We start from the raw sequence: 22332 nt of genomic DNA, 5'->3' as shown, positions 1-22332 counted from the left end.
CAGGGTCATGATGCAAAATTCAGAATCGATCCAGTTCCTGAAGCTCTTTCTGCTGATCACTGATTGTGACTGCAGTGACATATATTTTGGGGACTCAGTTTCCTTCCTTGTGTGACGACATTAATGGACTCAAAGCAAACCCTCAGGAGGCACATAGTGAGATGAAGTAATAAACCTCCAAAGTAAATGGAGTCAAAATTACACCCATTTATGCTGCTTTGTTGAACATGAGATCGTCTCTCAAAGAATAATCATTCATTTTGAATGCTTGTTTTATGCCATATTAATTAGCAGTGCATTGTGGTGATGTCAGTAGGCCCTCAGTTAGAGACAAGCACCTTTTAAACTATGCACAATGTACTTAGGAGTAAGAAAATATGTAAAGAAAAGTCATGCATGCTCTACGATGGCTTGTTAGGCACCTGATTCAACTGGACAGGCACTTGTGAAACTCTTGATCTCCAAACTAATACATATTATTCAGTCATCTCTGAACTTCTCTAACCCTTTATCTGTGTGCTCAAAAGGCTGAGACACTTCTGCCTTTGAGTAGTTTACATCTGATGTAAAATTGGTTAGTTTCTTTGTCCACATGTGCTCTGCTATTGTGAGTGACATTTGAAGGGTTAAAGGACTTTTTTATGACGGCATTTTTACTAAGTGCATGTCAGCATGAGTTGAGACTTTACTGACAAAAGTGGCAAGTTATTTTTTAAAATAAAAGAATTGTATATCAAATGATTAAATACAAGAGTCCCAGCAGATATGCAGTTTATATTATTTTTTGGTTCTTTTTAATTATTCTTATTAGGTGTTATTATTCAGATTTTTTTTATTTCTATCTATTTTACTGCTCTATGTACAATGAGTTCAATTCTAAGCACCAAAATGCATACGATTGGTCATGACCATAAATAATTATAAAAGTTCACTCTATGTCCAAAAGGCTTGCTGTATAGTTTAAAATGTAGACACAGCGCAGAGGAGATGTCTCTGTCTGAGCTCTCTCTCAGCTGCCATCCTCCACCCTTGTCGATCTCAACATGCTTGCACTCATCACCTTCATTTGTCCCTTTTTATTTTGCCTTTTTTTTGTTCTGTTTCCTTTTCTGTTTGCTTGTCAGATCCCCCACTCAGGACTACCATGCGCTGAATGAGGACGGAGAGCTTTGGCTGGTTTATGAAGGGTTAAAGGAAACCAACAGGTTAACCTTGTTTGTAAAGTGCAGGGCCTTTCCCTGCTGTCTGCTGTGTGTCCATCTGGCCATATTACACCTACTGAGCTTCTGCTTCAGTCAGAACAGACTCTCAGCATTCCCAGCACCATGTGTACCACTAGATGTATTTTTGTTTTCCCATTTTTAGCACTTTTGCTGAAAACCTTGATCAGGCAAAAATCAAACATGCACGCAGCTAAAGAAGAATGTAGTGTTCGCTGCTTGCTTGTTTCTGCCGCTGCTTTGTAGGACTGAACTCAATAGCCACTTGACGTAAGAGGTTCTGTCTATTCTTAGTACCACAGTCTACAAAATAAAAGGAGAGAATCCCCACACTGCAGCTCCTGCAATTAAATTCAGTAACTGGTGCACACAAAGGCTCCCGATCCAAGATACTATGTATTCACCGTTCCCCTCTTTATTTGACCATTCTATTAAAATGAATTAATTTATAAATGTCAGGTTTCTACAAGTCTATGGTGAGTTTAAATTACAATGTTTGAAAGGTAAGCATTTCAATTTACCTTCAAGTGAATTGGTACTTAATAGTAACAGTGCAGGCCTTACATCTTTAAACTCCCAGCTGTGCTTTTGTCATGATGCTAAGGTTCCCTTCTGTGGGGATCATTGGACTTTATGAAGAACAGAAAACATTAATCTTTAATTAATTCCTCACTGTATAATGGCTTTTCCTTAGGGTGCATTGCAGGATCACACAAGAAGGGCTGCCTTCTGTTAACAGAAGAATAATAGATTTTTTAGAATCAAATGGTGGACATCACTAAGCTCATTTTACACTTAGTCCATATTTGGACATTTGAGTCTTCATTTTGGGGTACTGGCCAAGCCCTTGTTTTAGGACTACATTTCAGTGGCTATTTCAGAATTTAGTTATCTCTGCACCCTCAGCATAGATATTAGGATGTCAGGTTCCTTAGGAGGACAAAAGCACACAGGCAGAGTTTAAAGAGCGCATTTTGCTCTTTCCTCCTTCTTTTCCGGCGCTGTTTCCGAGCGCGACGGCAGCTGCGCAGCACGCAGTAGTGTTAGACGGCAGAGCTCGCGACGGCTCTGGGGGCTCGCCGCTGAGCGACTCTCGTCTCTTCTCCCCTCCCCACGCCCAGGCTGCTGGAGTCGCAGCTGCAGACGCAGAGGAAGGCCCATGAGAACGAGGTGGAGGTGCTGCGCGGGGAGCTGCAGGGCGTCAAGGAGGAGAACAACCGGCAGCAGCAGCTCCTGGCCCAGAACCTGCAGCTGCCCCCGGAGGCCCGGATCGAGGCCAGCCTGCAGCACGAGATCACCCGCCTCACCAACGAAAACCTGGTAGGCGCCGCCCTGCCCGCGCAGGCGCAGCGGGACAGCCTCCGCATCTCCCTGGGGTTTCAGTTCAGCTTTCTCTTCGTGCGGTTTTCAATCACCCACCCACTTTCTTAAAGTAAAATAATTTTGATGCTAAGGCCATGCTTACCGCCACAACTATTTCCTTATTGAGCACTTGATGATGAATATTATTAATATTGTTAATAAATTCAAGTAGGTAGCTGTGTCAGCATGCGTAGGCTGCAAAGGAACACGTAAAGGTTTATTCCATGCTGAAAAGAGAAGAAAAGAAACACAACGTTTCGGCTGTGGAGCCTTCGTTGAATACGGCAAGGAAAGAAGACCCCCGAAGAAGGCTCTACAGCCGAAAGGTTGTGTTTCTTTTCTTCTCTTTTCAGCATGGAATAAACCTTTACGTGTTCCTCTGCAGCCTACGCATGTGGACGCAGCTACCTACTTGAACTTAATAATAATAATAGCAGTCAAAACAATCTGCTAGACATTCATCTGGTGCCTGTGGAATCTAAACAAAAGAAAAATGCTCACTAATAAAAAAAGATTGCCTTACCGAGCCATCAGTTACTTGTAATCGGCAGTCAGTGCTTTGACAAAAGTTTGTCTGGCCTTTCTGAAACACGTCATCATGAAAGTTGTACTTAAATTTGTTCACAATCTAGGTTTTTTATGCATGTATCAAATGCCATTCCACTCTTTAGCTGTAATGCTGGTGCTGGGGCTTTGAGAGAAATTCTCGGTGATGAATGAATTCTTGGTGCCATTGCCTGGCAGTAATATCTAAAACCACAAGCTGAGAAACAGTTGTATGAACATACTCAACCAAAATTCAATGCCACTGTGGTTTCTTGATTTTGAAATCTAATTCTGTGAGGTATAAGTGACCCTTGATTTATATTATGTTGCATGCCTTTTTTAAAAGATTTACAAATTAATTGGATTCCATTTTGTAACTCATAATGTTTCTGTACAAGACATAGATGAAATACACGTTTTGATGCTTTGTGGTTTTATTGAATAACTAAGGAGTTCTGCAGATGCAAGGGAGAGGGAATCTTGCACTTTTAAAATACTCCTGATATGTACTTTGGAGAGGAGCTGTTAGAGCACAAACACCCCAAACTAGTGAGTGCAGTAGATGACCAATATTTTCTAAACCATATTTTATGTGATATTAATAAAGACTGAGGGTTGAATGAAAGAGATCGTCAAAAGACAGAATATAAATCTTAGAAAACAAAGGTTTGAAGATAAAAGCAAAATACATATAGAAATCTAAAAATTCAAATTCAAATCAAATTCCATGCTCTTGGAAGGCAGTTTTGAATGCATATTGACACATTTCCTACAATTTAAGTAGTAATTAATACAGCTGGCCCATATTATATCATAGTCATCCTATAATATTAAAAATTCAGATTTCTTAGGCAGTATCTCACAAAATGCACATCTGAATGAGCCACAATTTAGGTGAACATGCTTTAAGAACACATCATGTCATTATCCCTTCTGTGAGATGGATACCTTTTTCTTCTAGTGGGAAACACAGTTGTGCTACAAAAGGCGATGTAAACCTCACGTTATAACCTGCAGAAGTCTGAGAATTTTTTAAAGCATGAATTTTATCTCACAGGAATTATATGCTGATGACCCTAAGAACTATCGGCTCTACCGGATTGCACTTTACCAACGGATCATTGTATGTAGAGTGGCTAGGGTTCTCCGTGTTCTCTCCTGCCTCCTCTTGTGTCCCTCTCTCCTTTTCTCTGGAAGCACTAACGGACGAGCAGCCTCTTCGGGCTGCCTGGTCGCTGTCTTTCAGTCCATGGAGTTGCACTCTGCTGCCAGAGGCAGCTATAACCCTCCTCAGCAGCAATGTTTTCTGTCTGTGAACTTACGGTGTCCGCGTTGCAACCCGTACCCTGCTTGTTACTAATACACTGCCACCTGGTGATGGAAGCACAGTTCTTTTTTTCTTCGCAGTTTTTCATTGCAGTGGCTGCTTTTATTTTTTTGCAGAGAAGCACTTTCCTTATAAATATTGCAGCAGCATAACCATTTTTTTGCAGCTGCTTGGTTTGTCCTTTCAGTGAAGTGCGACAGTTTTTGTTAAAAAAAAATGTCAGTACGATTTAGCCTGGTGTAGAATACGCGCAAGTAATCGTCTGCTTTAACATTTCACAAATACATTCCTTCAACATTTTTTCAGTTACTTAAATCGTGGGTCAAGTGTACGTTTTCTTCGGACGGGTTGTTAGGATGTATTTTCACATTATAGCATCAAAGACAGCAATTTAATTAAAAATGAAATAGAATTGAACTGTACTGTTTAAAAATTCAAGTGTGTCTGGAAAAACTGGTCATGATCATTTGTATTCAGTGCCACATTTTTTAACATAATTTTATTTTTTTAACATCATACATCTCATTATGCCTTTAACAAGAAAAGGCTTTGTTTCCATCATTCATTGTGAACGTGCTTCAGAGCACTCTTGATTAAAACAGACATAACATCAATCAGAAAGTGTTAACCTGATTCACTGGCACTGTCAAATGACAGATCTACTAATACCTGTGTCTATGTGTCTGATCCAAAAGGAATGTTCCTACTAAAACTTGGATGACTAAGGAACTTGTACCTTGATTTCAGGATCTCATGGAGCAGCTGGAAAAACAGGACAAGACTGTTCGTAAACTCAAGAAGCAGCTGAAAGTGTTTGCAAAGAAGATTGGGGAGTTAGAAGGTACATTGTTGCAGTTTGTAATCCTTAATCCCCCCCACCAATCCCAGTCACAGTTTATTTTTAAGTTGTTTTGATTAACCAATAAATAATATTTGTTCCCTAAGTAACAATTTAAACCATTAACTAAGTTTATGGTCTGTTTTAAATAATTTTGCAAGGGTATTGCTATCACTACATTTAACAGTCATATAAATTCTAATCACTCACCCAAATAGGATTTCTGCAAAAATATGTCCTACTTCAGGCAGATGATGCCAGTTCTATGTATTTTGGGCTGAAAATTTGTCTTCTGCCCTTTTCTTTTCCTTCCTAATGCTGGTGTCTTAGTGGGTGGTCAGATGGAGAATGTGTCCCCCGGGCAAACTGTGGATGAGCCCATTAGGCCTGTCAACATCCCCAGGAAGGAGAAGGACTTTCAGGGAATGCTGGAGTACAAGAAGGATGACGAGACCAAGCTTGTGAAAAATCTGATTCTAGGCAAGAGATTTCGTGGACTGCAGATGTTTTTATTATTTGGCGTTTTGACAAACTCACCTTTCCATTTCAGTTTGTATCAGTAAAGAAGCTTAGGTACTGTTAAAAAAAAAGTATAGTACTTCTGTGTTGCGCTACTATAAAACCATCCATGAACACATATTCGCACCACTAAAAAAATAATTCCTATGCCTTTTTACATAAAATAGCTCAAGCCTGAAGTCTAATAATGGCAGAGCACACAAATAGAACTTTTTACGAAAAGGGTTTCTGACTTTGGTGCACGCTGTTCTGTGTGTCAGAGCTGAAGCCGCGAGGAGTTGCAGTGAACCTCATCCCTGGACTCCCTGCCTACATTCTCTTCATGTGCCTCCGGCATGCCGACTACATCAATGACGACCAGAAGGTGCGAACCCTCCTGACATCCACCATCAACGGCATCAAGAAGATCTTAAAGGTATGTACCTGGTTTACTCCAGCCAGCATTAGGAAACGCGTAGATAAGGTGATCTTAACCCCACACCCTCCATTATCGATGACCTCTGACCATCTAAAAAACTTTAAAAAAAAAAAAGCATAGCTGACATTCAGCGATTCATTCCTTAGGCTAACATGTAATGCTGAAAGTTTGTGTTTACAACTGAAGAAACGTTTTGATATGAATATGAATTTTTCTGAGGGTGTTTTTGAGTGCTGAGTGTGGAAGTTTGCTATGTAATGAAAAAGGCAGGTCCCGAGTGCTCATTAGTGTCTTGTTTTTTGCAGTGTGTGTTTGGAGTAATGACAGAGTCGGAGGCGGCTCCTGACCCTGTTATGTAGTGTGAAGGCTTTGATCATACAGCAGGGCTCTGTTCCCCAGCTGTGTGAGAACCGAGAACATTAGAATTACCACCTGCTGTAATGATATGTTTCCTTATGGACCATTTAGTTCTTGTTGCTCAGATTCAGGAGAAAACCTGTCTTCTCTGACAGCATCTTTTCTGCTAAATGAACCACATAATCAATTCCAAATGGTCAGGAATTAGAAGATGTCTTTCAGGATGGGATTGGATAGCCAGTTTCAACCTTATTTTTTGTTTGTGTTTGCTAGTTGCATTGGCTCTTGTAGTCCAGGTTTTCAGCGTGGAAGCAGTAGACACCTAGAAATGAAAACCTAGAAGTAAAAAAGTTTGATTATTGTTTTAAGAAATTATTTTAAATTTGCCTTTATGCAGAAAAGAGGAGACGACTTTGAAACAGTCTCATTCTGGTTGTCCAACACCTGTCGGTTCCTGCACTGTCTGAAGCAGTACAGTGGAGAGGAGGTAAAGCAGAGACTGATTTCCTTTGAAGCTTTGTAATTGCTTTATTACCCAGAGCTCCTCAGTCCTTAACACTTGTTCTCTGTTTTGTGCTCATCTCAGTCCTTCATGAAGCACAACACCCAGAGGCAGAATGACCACTGCCTCACCAACTTTGACCTGGCCGAATACAGGCAGGTGTTAAGTGACCTGGCCATCCAGATTTACCAGCAACTCATTAAGTGTATGGAGAACATCCTTCATCCAATGATAGGTAAACACTGGACTTTCCCACTGCACGTCTGAGTCTTTGTTTGAGGTGATGCTGCTATGGTTTAATTTAGTTGCTTTATTAAAGTTATCATTAACTGTACTGGTATCGAGAAGTGAAAAAACACCAGTGGCAATGTAATGTAGAAACTGACTTGCCTTAATGCTGTAATGTAGAAAAGTGAATTGCCCTTTAATTAATATGTTTGGTCTTTATGGTCTGTCTTTATACTCTCATGCAAAAGCAGAGTCTTCCTTTTGAGTGTGGGGTATTCCTTAGCAAAGCAGATTAAGGAGATCCTTCATAGTTCTGAAGGAGCTACGCCAGCAGCTATATCACCCTGCAACTCACTACTGGCAGCCCACTGAAGCCTGGCCAGTACCTGGATGGGAGACCTCCTGGGAAGTTAATGTTGCTGCTGGAAGCGGTGTTAGTGGAGCCAGTAGGGGGTGCTCACCCAATTGTCTGTGTGGGTCCTAATGCCCCAGTATAGTGACAGGGATACTGTACTGTAAAAAGGCTCTGTCCTTTGAATGAGATGTAAAACCAAGATCTGAATCTCCATGGTCATTAAAGATCTCAGGGCGTTTGTCGAAAAGAGTAGGGGTGTTAACCCCGGTATCCTAGCAAAATTTCCCCCTGGCCTTTACCAGTCATAGCCTCCTAATAATCCCAATCTTGTGTGTCTGTGCAGTCTCAGGAATGCTGGAGCACGAGACGATCCAGGGCGTGTCGGGAGTGAAGCCTACAGGCCTTCGCAAGAGGACCTCCAGCATCGCAGACGAAGGCACCTACACGTTGGACTCCATTCTGCGCCAGCTCAACTCCTTCCACTCCACCATGTGCCAGCACGGCATGGACCCTGAGCTCATCAAGCAGGTGGTCAAGCAGATGTTCTACATCATCGGGGCCGTCACCCTCAACAACCTCCTATTGCGCAAGGACATGTGCTCCTGGAGCAAAGGCATGCAGATCAGGTACATTGCCGCACAGCGCGCTTGTTCTCCACTTGCCTGCATCCTGTGTGCAGCTCTCTCTGGCACACCATCACACAACAAAACACGTTGGGGTGGGCTCAATGTGCGGTGTTTGAATAGTTTGGAAATGCCATGTTTTACTCATTCTAAATAATGACTATTTTGGCAATATAAAAAACCTTATTCGAATGTTGTGAGATACACAGCATAGATCAAAGGATTGAAAATGAATACAAAGGCACCTCAAGGAGTATTTTTTGAGTACTTTGATCAGGGACCTCAAACTCAGTTCCTGGAGGGCCTGGTGTCTTTTGGCTAGTCATTGCTTAGTGATATCTTCTGATTTGTCATTTAAGCAATTAACCAAACTATTATCTAAATTGGACATATGTAGGATTTTTCTTGATACCTCAAGACATTCACTTATTGGAAGGAACTGCATTTGAGACCCCCGAGTTAGTGTGTAGACCCACTCAAGATAGCTTACTGAAATCCCAGAAGGTGCTTCAGGGAAACAGCATGAAAAAGCGTAAGAGACTTCTTACCAGATTCCTTTTTTCTCCAGGTACAACGTCAGCCAGCTGGAGGAGTGGCTGAGAGACAAGAATCTGATGATGAGCGGAGCTAAAGAGACCCTGGAGCCCCTGATCCAAGCCGCCCAGCTGCTGCAGGTGAAGAAGAAGACGGACGAGGATGCCGAGGCCATCTGCTCCATGTGCAACGCGCTGTCCACGGCCCAGGTTCGCTGCTCTCCCCGGAAAGACCTCTGGAGCGCTGTACATTAACCTCGGGATAATTCTTAACTCCCGTACAAAAAAAATACCTTATTTGCCTTTGGCATAAAGTATACTAGTGGGAGAAAAAAGGATAATGGTCTAATGAAACAATCAGAAGCAAGCTTGAAAAACAGTCATAGTTTTTTAACAGAGTTGTGTTCATCCTTGTGCTTATTTTGTTTAGTTTTAAAGTAAAATTTTTGTTTCATATGACACCTATTTTCATCAACAGATTGTGAAAGTGCTGAATCTGTACACCCCTGTAAACGAGTTTGAGGAACGAGTGTCCATTGCATTTATACGTACCATACAGGTAAGCTCAGTGGAGTTATTGGAGTATTTTGCCTTGGTGTCCTACATTAATGTTGTAATGTGTCCTATAGAGCATTTGAGATTTTCTCTGTTTATGTTTTGCACCCTTTAAACTTCTGTTTCAAATCTCTGCCGATTATGAAACACTTATGAACTGCTTTTCATGTAAGATCATGGCCTAAGCATTTTGCCTCACCAGTTCCTCAGGCACAACCTACAGGTGATGCTGATCAAGATAGACTCGGTCACAGTTACTTTTTCAGTTTTTGAAGGAGACATCCAACACTTTTCTTTTCAAGTCAACAGAGATGTGTGAAGTGTACACTTATCACAGCAATGGTATTTTAAATAATTATGGTTAAGAATGATATATAACATCCTGTAATTAGAGGGCAATGTGTAATTTCACTTTATTGAGACCTAGTGAAGACGCAATAATTGATAGATAAATGTCTCTACTATGAATTTAACAAAATTTTCCATTCCCAGTGAAAATCTTTCTGTTCTGTTTAGCTGAATATGAACTTTGAATTTTCCTGCTAGTGTTCCAATTCATTTAGGCTTTTTGTCACAGATCTTTTTCTTGTCCCACCAATTGTATTTAACTTTTCTTCTTCTGTGAAGAGCAGACTCTCTAACCCCCTCCCTCCTTGTTCTCCCTTGTTTGTGTTCACAACAGACGCGCTTAAGGGACCGGAAAGAGTCGCCGCAGTTGCTAATGGACACCAAAACCATCTACCCAGTTACATTCCCTTTCAACCCCTCCAGCCTCGCACTAGAGACCATTCAGCTCCCCAGCAGCCTCAACCTAGGATTCCTCACTCGTGTGTAAAGCTGCCCTCTAGCTCGATGGGATCACTGATTTAGCCAGTTTGTCCAAAATTTCAAGCAAACCACCTTCAGATCAGACACTGGGTTATGAAATGCCACTTTAGGTACTGTCCCTGTAGAAATCCGAATATAAGTCTTCAACAGGCAATAAAAAGTTGAGACATTTTACATTTTTTTCAGGCTTAAGCAAAATGTGTTGATTTGAATGAGGGACTAGTAAGGATGTGAGATTGTCACGAGGAGGGATGTTGACATGCATAATCTTGCCTTCCCTCTTGCAGTTTGTGAATGATGGTGTGTTTTAATACACAATGCATGGTGATGACAACTTGTTTATCAAGACGATCAGTTGCTGTTAAGGAAACACTTTCATATTTATCATGTTTATTATAGTGTATATCATAGGAGATGCAGATTTTAAGCATTTGCCTAACTTTGTATTGCATCACAATGCTTAAGGCCTTGGTCATAATATTTATCATGCAAAGAAGAAGAAGCATCTGATACTGCATTTGTATGATCTTGAATTTTCCCTTTGAATCGCGAAAAGAAACAACTGGGAAATCAGTCATGCTAAGAACCAATTTAAAAACTGGAAAAGGAAACTGGCAGTATAGAGAATAATTTGAATATTTCTGTCAGAATTATGTAGAATTAAAAAATGGTTCGTTAGTCTACTATTTAATATAGATGTTTATTTGTTAGAATTGTGATTTTAGCACACTTAGATAGCTACTGTGTCTTGTGTAACTCGCATATGCAGCATATGGTACTTATTTAGCACTGCAGTGTAGAGTTTTATGGTATACTTCTCCTAAATATCAATTTGTTTACAATTCAGACATTAGGTTAATTTACTGCAGGTGTCACTGTTACACGTCTAGGAGACGTACTGTAGGTCAAGTGGGTTATGGTGGGGTACGTGGTAATGCCCCAGAGATTTTAAAGGAAAGAAGTGTCAGGAAAGGACCTCACTAATATGATCACAGACTGTATATATAATTTCTTTTGCATCAAAATATTATCATCCATTATGTTCAGAGATTTCAGGTGTGACTCAGGCGTTTCAGAAAGGGCCATATTCGTAAAGACTTAGTGCACTAGTATGTGCTTATGGTTATAGTTGTAGTTACTACTTCTTCTCCAAAACTGGGGTATCCTGCTGCCTTATGCTAATGTTCTGAAAGTAATCTTGTATCTGTCACAGTCATGTCACTCAATCAGGAGAGCCAGTTCAATCTGTTTCAGTTCTTCTACCATGACCTGTGAGACAGGTGACAGATGACAAAAGCACACTGGCTACAGTACTTAATGTAAGATAAAGGTTACATTTAAAAAAAAAAAAAAGCTCATTAAACATTTATGAACAACTTAAATTATTTTTTGGAGTATAAATAATGAGGAATTGCATTGGCCCCATACTAAAAACACTCTGAGCATGTTTCATTTAAATAAATGTTTGTTGGCTTTTAACAGGATATGTGCATTTCCTTGAATGCAGAGTTTAGCGATTAGATAACACAGTCAGCATAGTGGACCAATGCTTCACCTTTTGTTATCGAGGAATTATGTTCTCTGCTGTAATTCCGATATCACTTTGCAGATGTTTAAGAATTTAGATCTGTATAATTGCTTATCTAAAACATATAGAATAAAACCTCTGTCATGCTTTTTTTTTAGAAAGTGTGATAATGTAGTAGTAACCTTTAGTATGCAAGACAGGCCTTTTAAAAAGTTAGCTTACTCTGATATTTTTCTGGTTATGCATCTGAAGACGGAAACCCCATTAGCAGTACTATTTAATTTACATACTGCGGTGATACACAAAACATACAAACTTGTTATGACAGGTGGATATTCTGTCTCTTCTTATAGAGATATTGGACTGACCCCTAAAATGAATTCTAAAAATGTTCAATTCTCAAGAGGATAGAATAAAAGGAAACTAGGTTATCACATGCCAAGTTCATCTCAGTCTTGTCTTAATTTCATTTTGCAGTCAAGATCTGTTGTAACACTAACCTTTGTCAGCATGTTACAGTATATATGCTAATTAAGCTGCCCATGCCTACAAGCAAGGAATACAGAACTCCTGTGAATGTTACAAAAATGTACATATCCTCAGAGTCCCATAAAAATATTTAAGAAGTGCATTGATGTATGTTTATTTTTGTTTAAAGGCAATATAGTTTGAACTGATTGGGCATTTCATATTTCCTGTTTGTTCTCTGTATATGGTCAGGTTCATATCAGTGTCACTGGGACCACTGTGGACATGAAATATGTTTGCCTTCTGACATTATACTGTGTTACCCTCCTATGTAATGAAATGTGTATGGTATCACCATGTTGCACAGAACTGGAATATATGAGAAAATATTTATTTAAAGTCTTAAACAGCTTGAATGTTTTTGTTCTATTGTTTTTCATACTAAACATTTGTTGGTTTTACTTGCAATACATTCTCTTGTGAAAGCCTTACCTGATGATTGAATTTCTAGTTCAGTTTCTGATATCGTGTTTTGGTTGGGGCAGGAGGCTGGATGGTTCTGCTTCATTTGTGCAATATTGTGTTATATCACTAAGCCGGTTACATATCATTTCTTGAGTTAGAGCATTGTAAAATCCTGATTATGAATGGTAGAATTCATTGTAGCAGTTATATAATATCATCCATGACATCAAGATCAGTATTTCAATGCGTGTTTTAAATATATACTGTATGATTAGAAATTTAAGTAAATCATGGTGAGAGAGTATCTGTAACAGATGAACTATACAGGATAAGGCATGCTGAACAAAGCCTTCTGAATATTGCCTCCTTTAAATATAGATTGTGGATCATTTGTATGAGTTGTTAGTTTCACTTAAGGCTTGTTCAGTTCCTATTCTATGAGCATTTTGCTGTTACAGATAATGGCTGGTATGTGTTAATCGTATTGAAATTGTAAGTTTAAACTAAGTCATGTAATTTCATCTGTTTGAGTCAGAAACTCTTTGGAAAAACAAGCATACGTCTTGTTCCACAGCCTTTGTATTGACAGTTCTTTCTAGATTTCTCTTTCTAAGCAAATGGGATTTCATACTTTTTCTCATTTAAAATGCTATTGTTGATAGCCCTAGAAGAACAACACTTTATCTGCAGCACACAGTTATCTTAAGAAGTTTTGAACATTGTGAATATTTGATGATCACAAAATAATCCAAAATTTCAGTCACATTATTAATTCATTATGGTTTTGGCCATAGTATGGATATGTTTATAGATATATCTTATTGTAAAATATTTTTTAGACAATGTGCAAATCCTTAACTTGGCAACAGTATCATAAGAAGTTCACTTTTTTCCACCACAGCACAAATAGCTACCAGATACTATGCCAAACCAGTGGAGCACACCTTATACGACTGGATGTTCCCACAGTATAACCGACCATGTTAATTTTATCATCGCTATTTGTTAGTCATTTGACAAGAAGCTGTACAGTGTGAGCTTATCAAAAAACTATTCTGCCCGAGATCTTTTGTTCTCCTTAAGATTTCAGGTATTACAGATAAGCTAGAAGCTGAATATGAAATTTCTGAAGAACCATTTTAAAATTAACAAATAACTCTGGGGGAAAAGGATTTTAAGCTTTTAACAGGAGTTGAACATTTTGAACAAAAAATGATTTCAGAATATAGTCCTTTTTATTTTAAGATTTGAGTCTGCAAGATTTGGGTTTAATCAGCTAGAAAATCGCAATGTATCAGATTGTAAGTTTAAAGAATGGCTATAGATGTTACAGTACCTACAGTATTGTTCTTCCATGCTGAATAATAATACTCTACTTAGTGAAACAACAAGGTGACACCAACTGGAAGGAGACAGTTTCTGGAGGAGATCTGGATACTGTAAAGACTAATAGGATTGTGCTTCAAAAAGGATTTTTCACCAAAACCTCTGTCAAATATGTTGTGATTATTTTACTTTTATCATTGTAAGTATTTCAGATTGTGTGGAAATGCCTCTGTGACATTGACCTCTAGGTTCTGTGTCAACACTGAAGATCTTGGATGGCTTTTAAATCTTAATATTACTTGGCCAATATTGAAATCATTATTTCGGTATTTTATTTCACTTTTACCAATCTGTTAATCTTAAAGTAAGAACTTCAGTCCTTTTTATGAGACAGTATGGGTGTGCAGTCTTGTCATCATTGTATCTCCAATTGTAAATAAAAATGGTGCAAAAATAAATTAAAATAAATTGTAAACCAATCTGGTTTTGCTAGAGAAGCATTCAATTTGGAAACTGTTCCATAGCCAATGACTGATATGTTTAAGTCAAAAATCTTAAAACTGTTGTAGTTCCTAGTAGCTTCAATTAGTAATTGTGTTCACCATGGAAAGCAAAATGTAATGAGGTACAAATACTGTCAAACTTGTATAAACAAATAAAGAAATTCAGCACTGTATAGAAATTATATTTGTCTTGCTTGTCTGTGTAATTTACTGAATTCTAATGGGGGCAGGTTATTTTCTAAAGGGAATTATGCCTGTTCTTAAAAACACTCATAGACATTTAAACGGGCACACATGGGCTAAACCCATCTTTCTATCAATATAGAAACTCTAGGAATCCATTCATCCATCCATTTTCTAACCGCTTCATCCAATTCAGAGTCGCAGGGGAGCTGGGGGTCTATATTAGCAAGAAGGCTGGGCACAAGGCTGGGTACATCCTAAACGGGATGCCAGTCCATCGCAGGGCACACACACTCACACCAGGACCGATTTTCCCAGACGTCAGTAGACCTACTACCGCGGTCTTTGAACTGTGGGAGGAAACCAGAGCACCCAGTGGAAACCCACACAAAAAGGGGAGACATGCAAACTCCTAGCATTTGAACTGGGGGCCCCAGTACTACATGGCAGCTACGCTAGCCACCTTGCCACCTGGAATTTGGTCAATAATGGATCTAATTCCATTCAACTTTGTATTTCAAAACAGTCCAAACACAAAATAATCTAAAAATGAAAGCTACCTGTGCATAGATTTATTCTTTGTAGCCTTTGTTTTTATAAAGAATCCATGATCATTGAGAAGAGCTGATAACCGTTTCTTCCATAATTCCTATTCAGTTTTGCTGAACTCAAGGGAATGACCATATGCTTACTATCTACTTCACCGCTTGTACTCAGATACTGTAAATACAATGAAACGTATCCTGTTTGCTTTATATTGTTTCGATCCCTGTGCAAATGAACACACCCAAACAGCAGCGCCATTTGTCACAAGACGGATCATGGGCGGAGAGAAGAACAAAGTTCAGGAGGAACTCCGTGCCGCACAGGTGGACGACTGAGGGAGTTTCTTTGTGTCGTATTAATGCATCACTTTCCTGATGGCAAATCAGAACAAACTTTCATAAACGCTTTTCGGGAATCCATTGTTATTTAATCAGGGAACAATGGCTTAAATGTTAGACTTCCCAGATGTTCGAAACGGATAGTAAAGTTTTGCTTTTGCCCCTGTAAGTGCCTGTTGCCATGGCTCTGTCGGAGTTGTACACCAAGGTAGGAGCGCTTTTCTAGCAAAAAAGTGCAGCCGGAGCAGGACGCACCTGTTCACGAAATATGTCTGGCGGAAGTTTTAAAATGATTTGCTTATTTATCGACCTGTCGGTGTGTTCTATTTAATAAGTAAATCGTTCTCCCATATCATAGTTTTCTTTTGACGTGGTGGGTGATTGCGGTAGTTACCCATTTGTCAGTTTTGGAATGTACGTGTATATGGTTACGGACACCAGGGAAAACGGATCTCCTGCATTTTGGAAATGCATAGCCTACTTTATGTAAACAAAAAAAAAAGGAACTAAAGTTATGTATGTTTTCCACAGGGCGATACCGTTTAACATGGTGTTATATAGTTTCAGCCATGTTTTAGGCGACGGTTTTAAGCAACTCCTCAAAAATATATTTTTACACGCTTTGCTTACAACCATATGGTATGTCAGCAACGACTCCCGAACAAAACACGTAAAAGCGAAGCCTGACTTGTGACATTTTAGGTATAATTTCTAAGAATAATTATCTATAGAGTTTATAAATCTTTGTAGCGTACTTTTCAAAAAGGGAGGCGTAAGGTTTTATAAAAAAAAATCGAAATAGATTAAATGAAAAGCAGTCATTTGATTTTCTTTTAGGGTAAATGGATACATTTTTAGTTTGATTCTTGTGACATGCTGTACTGTCTTGACCTCGACGTTAGCTGTTTCTTTTTTAAGCATTATGAAAAAGACCTATCTCACGGGGGAGGTCTTTTAAGAAGTCACAATTAATAATTCAGAACCTTAACAAGAGGCTTATAATGCAATAGAACGGAGAAGTCTTATTACAAAATCTAATAGACATTCAAAATAGGGAAATCGTCATTTCAAGCTTCAGTGGTGCTTTCAGTTGCACGAAAACCTTTCAAGTATAACCAGACAGAAAAATTAATAGTGTTTTCTGGTCTGAGAGTTACAAGATTAGTTACCATACATCTTGCACCTTTCCTTTACATGGCGTTGTAAATGTTTGTCAATGTGGTAATATACAGTAGCTGTCTACTGTAGTTTGTAGGTGTCTACTAAAAATTAGTTTTCAAAGTAGATTTTTATCTTTGACCCTTGAGTTTAATTTTGTATATTTATAAGCGTGTGTTATTTTGCAAGTATTTTATTACCCATTTCCATAATTATTGCAGTGCCTTGATAAATGTGGAAGTAAATCAGATTTCACTTTGTGTTGCAAGGCACTTTTCATGGGTTTTGTGTAAAATCACTACGTCTTGTACATGATTTACATGGGGAAAAATAATAGAATAGTTATTCTTTTTTCGGTTGGTAGTATTAAATGTTTCTGCATGTCTCTTAAGAAACTGTTTCACTTGACCGTAACATCCAAACTAGAAACCCAGAATTCGCTAGATTATTCACAGAAAATGCCATCCATAGAATGATCCCTGAACTTGACTTTTAGCATCAAGCTGGTTGAATTGGATTAAGCCAGTCACATCCACCAGTTTCATATTATCAAGGGTTGAGCACTCCTATTTCTTTCATAGAAATGTGCATTAAGTAATTCTTTGAATTTTGTTTTGTGCTACCTCTAGGTAGATACTTTTTAGTTGATTAATTAGGAAGTTATTTCTGAATGTACTGTATACCACTGGGTTTGAATTGGTATTTAAGGTATTCTCTGAATGGGTTAGTGTTTACCTGCTTTTGTTATGAAATTCAGACAGCAGTGAGTCATCAGTTTAGGTGCACAGCTCTCTCTCTCTCTTTCATTGCCTGGTGTTGTACAGTTCAATAGAGTGTGGATTCCGGATCCAGAAGATGTCTGGAAATCAGCAGAGATTTTGAAAGATTTCAAGCCTGGAGAAAATGTTTTAGACCTGCAGCTGGAGGATGGTACGGTGAGTAAGTTGCTGTCTGTAGTCATAAAACTGCATTTAAACTGCATTTTTTTTTCTGGTTGCATTTTTATTCATTCATCCCTCCTGTGCCCTACTTTCTTTTTAGGAATTAAAATATCCTCTCGAATTGGGCGATAAGGACCTGCCTCCTCTCCGAAACCCCGACATCCTAGTGGGGGAGAATGACCTCACTGCTCTCAGTTACCTCCACGAGCCGGCCGTCCTGCACAACCTCAAAGTGCGCTTTGTGGACTCCAAAATCATCTACACCTACTGCGGTGAGGCTTCATCTAGCACAAACATTTTGTTGACTCTCAGAAGGATGCTGTCATTAAATAAAGTGTATAAATTGTTTTATCATAATCCTAAAACAAGGACAACCTAACCCTTTCAATGGATTTAATGCAGGCTAGACAAAAGCTGAACACTTCTAGCTTTGCTGTGTTTCTCTTGTTAAGGTATTATCCTTGTGGCCATTAACCCATACAAACAGTTGCCAATATATGGAGATGCCATTATCCATGCTTACTCTGGGCAGAACATGGGCGACATGGACCCTCATATATTTGCTGTGGCAGAGGAGGCTTACAAACAGATGGCCAGGTGAGCTTTCAGCACTGTAAAAGCGACATTGATCCCCAGAAAAGAACAGGACAGCTTCTTATTTTGAAGCATCCTTACATTCCAGGATCACAGTTTGGCAGTGTTACTCTCTGAGTGAATTTAGAAGTTCAATTAAGCAATCAACCAAAGTTTATTTCTCAAATGCACAACAATACAGCGTGCAGTGGTAATTGCAATTGGCAATCAAAATATCTTTCGTGCGAGCTTACCGGGGGGAATAAAAATAAAAATCACAAAATTAAAAACCACAGAATAAGGTTACTGTACATCATAATAGTGCAATAAAAAATGAAGAAAAAAACAATATAAATAGAACTGCTTCATATCCAGGGTGTATGCAGTACGTTATGTCCAAATGCAGTGTTCCAAATACGATGGAAAACTGCCAAAATGTTTTCCATTACAATGGAATGTAACCTCACCATTTAACAAAGACCATTAGGGTGGTTGCTGAAGGTGACTGCAGCTTGGCTGTTTAGCATTCTTATTGCCTGGAGGAAGAAGCTTTTCCGTAATCTGTTGGACTTGGACCGAATGCTTCGATACCGTTTACCTGACGGTAGGAAAGAAAATAGTTTATGACTTGGATGACTGGGGTCCTTGAGAATAGACCTAGCCTTCTTCAGACATCTAGCTGAGTAGATATCCTGAATGTTTGGTAGCTCACAGTTGGTAATGAGCTGTGCTGACTTTGGGGCGGAGCAGCTCCCATACCAGGCAGTGATGCAGCCAGTCAGGATACTCTGTCGTGCACCTGTAGTCCTGGATATGTGATGGCATGCCAAACTTCTTTAGCCTGCAGAGATAGAATAGGTGCTGCCGTGCTGTTTTGACCACGATGTTGGGGTGGTGGGTCCAGGTTAAGTCCTCTGTGATGTTAACTCCCAGGGACTTAAAACTGAGGTTTACAACTGCCTTTTATGTCTTTCGGAGAGAGAGGCTCGATCCTGTAAAGGAAGCCCAGCTGAGGCGTTGATTAGTGTTGGTTGGTGGGTTTCCAGGAACAGTAAGAACCAGTCGATCATCGTGAGCGGGGAATCGGGAGCAGGGAAGACAGTGTCGGCCAGGTACGCCATGAGGTATTTCGCCACGGTTAGTAAATCCAGCAGCAAGACGCGTGTGGAAGACAAGGTCCTGGCGTCAAACCCCATCACAGAGGTGGGTTCATTTTTTTTGTCCTTTCTACTTATTTTTGAATGACATAAGCACAGTTCTGATGTTGCAATGCTATTACTTTTATCTGGGAAATAATGTTAAAAGATCTGGATCTCAGATATCTTTGCTGGATATGTGTTTAGATGGAGGATTTCTAGTTCAATACAAGGATAGAAAATAACAGATTGTATTTGCTTGGCATGGAAGCACAGAAAATGAATACACTCTTTTAGAGGGACAATGTGAGATTCTGTTTCTTGTTTCTCACTAAAAGCTTTCACTATAGTCTACTAAATGTGTTGATGTACAAGGTCTTAGGTCTTGTTTGGTCTTAGGTCATGCAAATCAGTCGGTGCAGATTTTGCCACTTTTATTTTGATTGATCACTGCAGGCTTAATCTCTTGAAAAGTGCAGGTAACAGAAATGGCTTAGAGCATTTATAATGGCCTCATCTGATCATTGTAGATCACCAAAGATCCCATTTCAGCTGGGGAAAAGGAGAATTGCACACAAAGAAACATGATTCTTTTGATTTATATATATATAAGAATAATTTTAAGTGAGTGTTCCTGTGTCCTTCTGCTGTCAGGCCATTGGTAATGCAAAGACTACAAGGAATGACAACAGCAGCCGTTTTGGGAAGTACACTGAGATCAGTTTTGACAGGAGGAATCAGATCATTGGAGCAAACATGAGAACATACCTTCTGGAAAAATCCAGAGTAGTTTTTCAGGTAATGTTTTGTTTTGATCATATCTCTGTTCTTTCCTTATCACTGCACTTGCTTGTGCAAAGTTTTTATACCTATGAATTCATGCCTTTCCTTTGAATTCTTGGTTGTTAGTATTTTTTTTGTTCTCGGCTGTTAAATCTCATTAAACTTTTTTTTCATGGTAGCAAGAATTCAAAGCGGTAACTGGTTTTCAACTTTGGTATGAATGCAGTTTTATCTTAAATTATGCAGAAAATCTGTATTTGCTCTTTTGTTTGTATTGTAATAATGACAACATTTCCATAAACAGCCAGTTCTTTCTTTAGTCAGAGAATGAAAGGAACTATCACATATTCTATCAGCTGTGTGCTTCTGCAGACCAGCCAGAATTCAAGAATTTCAGACTGTGTAAGTATTAATGGAACAACCACTGACTGCAGACACACTCTGTCTAGTCTCTGGTCTTTTATCCTTTGCTCTCTACCCCACTTTGTTCTGAAGGATGCTTGTACATAATTGTGCTACTGAATAATATATGAATTAGTTGGCTGCACAATTTCAAAGGCAGAACTACAAAGCTCCCTGCAGTTAAAGCACTGAAGTGAGATGTTTCCTAATGTTGTTCTTTTCTTGTTTTCCAAGATGGCCTATATTCAAAATAATTAAAATGATGTAAAAATAATAATTATGTAAAAAATACCCCTGCACATTTTACATGAATTGCGTTCTGCACGTGTACATATTAAACAAGGCTTCTGAGCAGCAAAAACATGCAAAATGTAGCAGTTTCCTGTTTCTTTTGCATGTTTTACAGTGAGTGCAGATGAGTTCAGGTACACCAGTATGGGAGGTAACACATACATAGATGGAGTTGATGACAAAGCTGACATGAATGAAACTCGGAGAACTTTCTCATTGCTTGGTAAGCGATAGTTATACAAGTGCATTTTATTCAGAAAGTATAAATAAGGTTTCAGAAGCATCCGTCTTCTCTCCGTCCAATGATCGTCATGTTGATGCACAAAGTCTGATGCTACGGTAAGTGTGTTAAAACTGTATAGGCACAGTGTACATGGAAATTTAAAAAATCTGAATTGATATTGAATTTGGTAAATGTTCAAGTGGTGGTATATTATGTTTTGTGGAAATGGTTAGATGACTGTTCAGTCCCATTTCATTTTGTGGTGCTAAAATAATGTTGTAATTATTGTACTGTTTTATTGTAAAAAAACAAAATGGGTCTTAATTGTTCTCAGGATTGACAGAGGATTTTCAGATGGATGCGTTCAAAGTGTTGGCAGGGATTCTACACTTGGGAAATGTGCAAATTAAAGCTGTCGGTGATGACAAGTCATCTGTCAGTGTAAGTACACCTTTGTTGTGTGTTTCAGGGCTACGTCTAGGGACTGTCCTTGCATTGCCATTTAAATGTCTATTAAAAAGCACTTTTTCTTGCATATTTTGGCTGAAGTTAAATGGGTCTCAGTTGCCAAGTCCTCTTAGGGTCCTTTTTTATTTGTGACCTTGTGGCTTGTTTTCTTTGTGCACGATGGAATCAGTCCAGCGACAGGCACTTGGCCCAGTTCTGTGAGCTGCTGGACGTCAGTGCTGAGAGTGTCGCGCGCTGGCTGTGCAGTAGGAAGATCGTCCTGGTCTCGGAGACTGTGGTCAAGCCCATGACCAGGGACCGTGCCATCAATGCCCGGGATGCCCTCGCCAAGCAGATCTACGCCCACCTGTTTGACTGTGTCATCGACAAGATCAACAGGGCTCTGAAGTTCCCCGGAAAGCAGCATTCGTTTATTGGAGTATTGGATATTTATGGGTAAGGATTTATTGGTCAGGTTGTTTTTAAAAAGAAAATCTTTAATTATCTTGTGAGTTTCACAATTCTCAGATATCCACTGAAATAAGAAGCAAATTATTTTAATGCCTGCATTTTATTTTGGCATATAAATTCCATAGCAGTTGTACATTATATGGAAATAATAACAATCTGTCTAAAACAAGCTACTCAACCATGTTGCCTAAGCCGATATCCTGGCGTCTTTTAAGAAACAGCTGGATGAGATCCACAGGGTACTAAAAACCAAACAAACTACTTTGGTTGGCCTCTTCCTGTTTGTAACATTCCTTATATTTTAATTTCAGTGGGGTTTTTTTGCTCTAAATTTTGACA

At 39.1% G+C, this 22332-nt stretch overlaps 2 protein-coding genes across 7 annotated transcripts in view; both read left to right on the top strand.

The window, feature by feature from the left end:
• The window catches only part of myo5aa (myosin VAa), a 68788-nt gene extending 56094 nt beyond the window's left edge, over nucleotides 1–12694 (top strand). For 3 of the 5 annotated variants that reach the window (XM_088640898.1, XM_088640897.1, XM_088640899.1), the window contains 12 exons: nucleotides 1125–1205; nucleotides 2342–2540; nucleotides 4186–4251; nucleotides 5203–5296; nucleotides 5624–5773; nucleotides 6073–6227; nucleotides 6985–7074; nucleotides 7174–7324; nucleotides 8016–8298; nucleotides 8864–9038; nucleotides 9307–9387; nucleotides 10066–12694. In XM_088640898.1, the coding sequence (XP_088497024.1) occupies nucleotides 1125–1205; nucleotides 2342–2540; nucleotides 4186–4251; nucleotides 5203–5296; nucleotides 5624–5773; nucleotides 6073–6227; nucleotides 6985–7074; nucleotides 7174–7324; nucleotides 8016–8298; nucleotides 8864–9038; nucleotides 9307–9387; nucleotides 10066–10218 (1678 nt within the window). In that variant the 3' untranslated portion in view covers nucleotides 10219–12694. The remainder of the gene's footprint in view (nucleotides 1–1124; nucleotides 1206–2341; nucleotides 2541–4185; nucleotides 4252–5202; nucleotides 5297–5623; nucleotides 5774–6072; nucleotides 6228–6984; nucleotides 7075–7173; nucleotides 7325–8015; nucleotides 8299–8863; nucleotides 9039–9306; nucleotides 9388–10065) is intronic. The other 2 variants (XM_088640902.1, XM_088640900.1) reach the window with 2 other exon arrangements.
• A 2822-nt stretch (nucleotides 12695–15516) lies between these two features.
• myo5c (myosin VC) overlaps nucleotides 15517–22332 on the top strand; it is a 30546-nt gene continuing 23730 nt past the window's right edge. For both annotated transcript variants that reach the window (XM_088640894.1, XM_088640893.1), the window contains exons 1-10: nucleotides 15517–15776; nucleotides 17551–17661; nucleotides 17768–17939; nucleotides 18120–18264; nucleotides 19287–19443; nucleotides 20031–20174; nucleotides 20480–20561; nucleotides 20968–21075; nucleotides 21410–21516; nucleotides 21713–21978. In XM_088640894.1, coding sequence (XP_088497020.1) covers nucleotides 15750–15776; nucleotides 17551–17661; nucleotides 17768–17939; nucleotides 18120–18264; nucleotides 19287–19443; nucleotides 20031–20174; nucleotides 20480–20561; nucleotides 20968–21075; nucleotides 21410–21516; nucleotides 21713–21978 — 1319 coding nt within the window. In that variant the 5' untranslated portion in view covers nucleotides 15517–15749. The remainder of the gene's footprint in view (nucleotides 15777–17550; nucleotides 17662–17767; nucleotides 17940–18119; nucleotides 18265–19286; nucleotides 19444–20030; nucleotides 20175–20479; nucleotides 20562–20967; nucleotides 21076–21409; nucleotides 21517–21712; nucleotides 21979–22332) is intronic.

This window comes from Lepisosteus platostomus, chromosome 7 (assembly GCF_059453375.1).
Source record: "Lepisosteus platostomus isolate fLepPlt1 chromosome 7, fLepPlt1.hap1, whole genome shotgun sequence".
NCBI lineage: Eukaryota > Metazoa > Chordata > Actinopteri > Semionotiformes > Lepisosteidae > Lepisosteus > Lepisosteus platostomus.
This window is presented reverse-complemented; position numbering and strand designations above follow the sequence as displayed.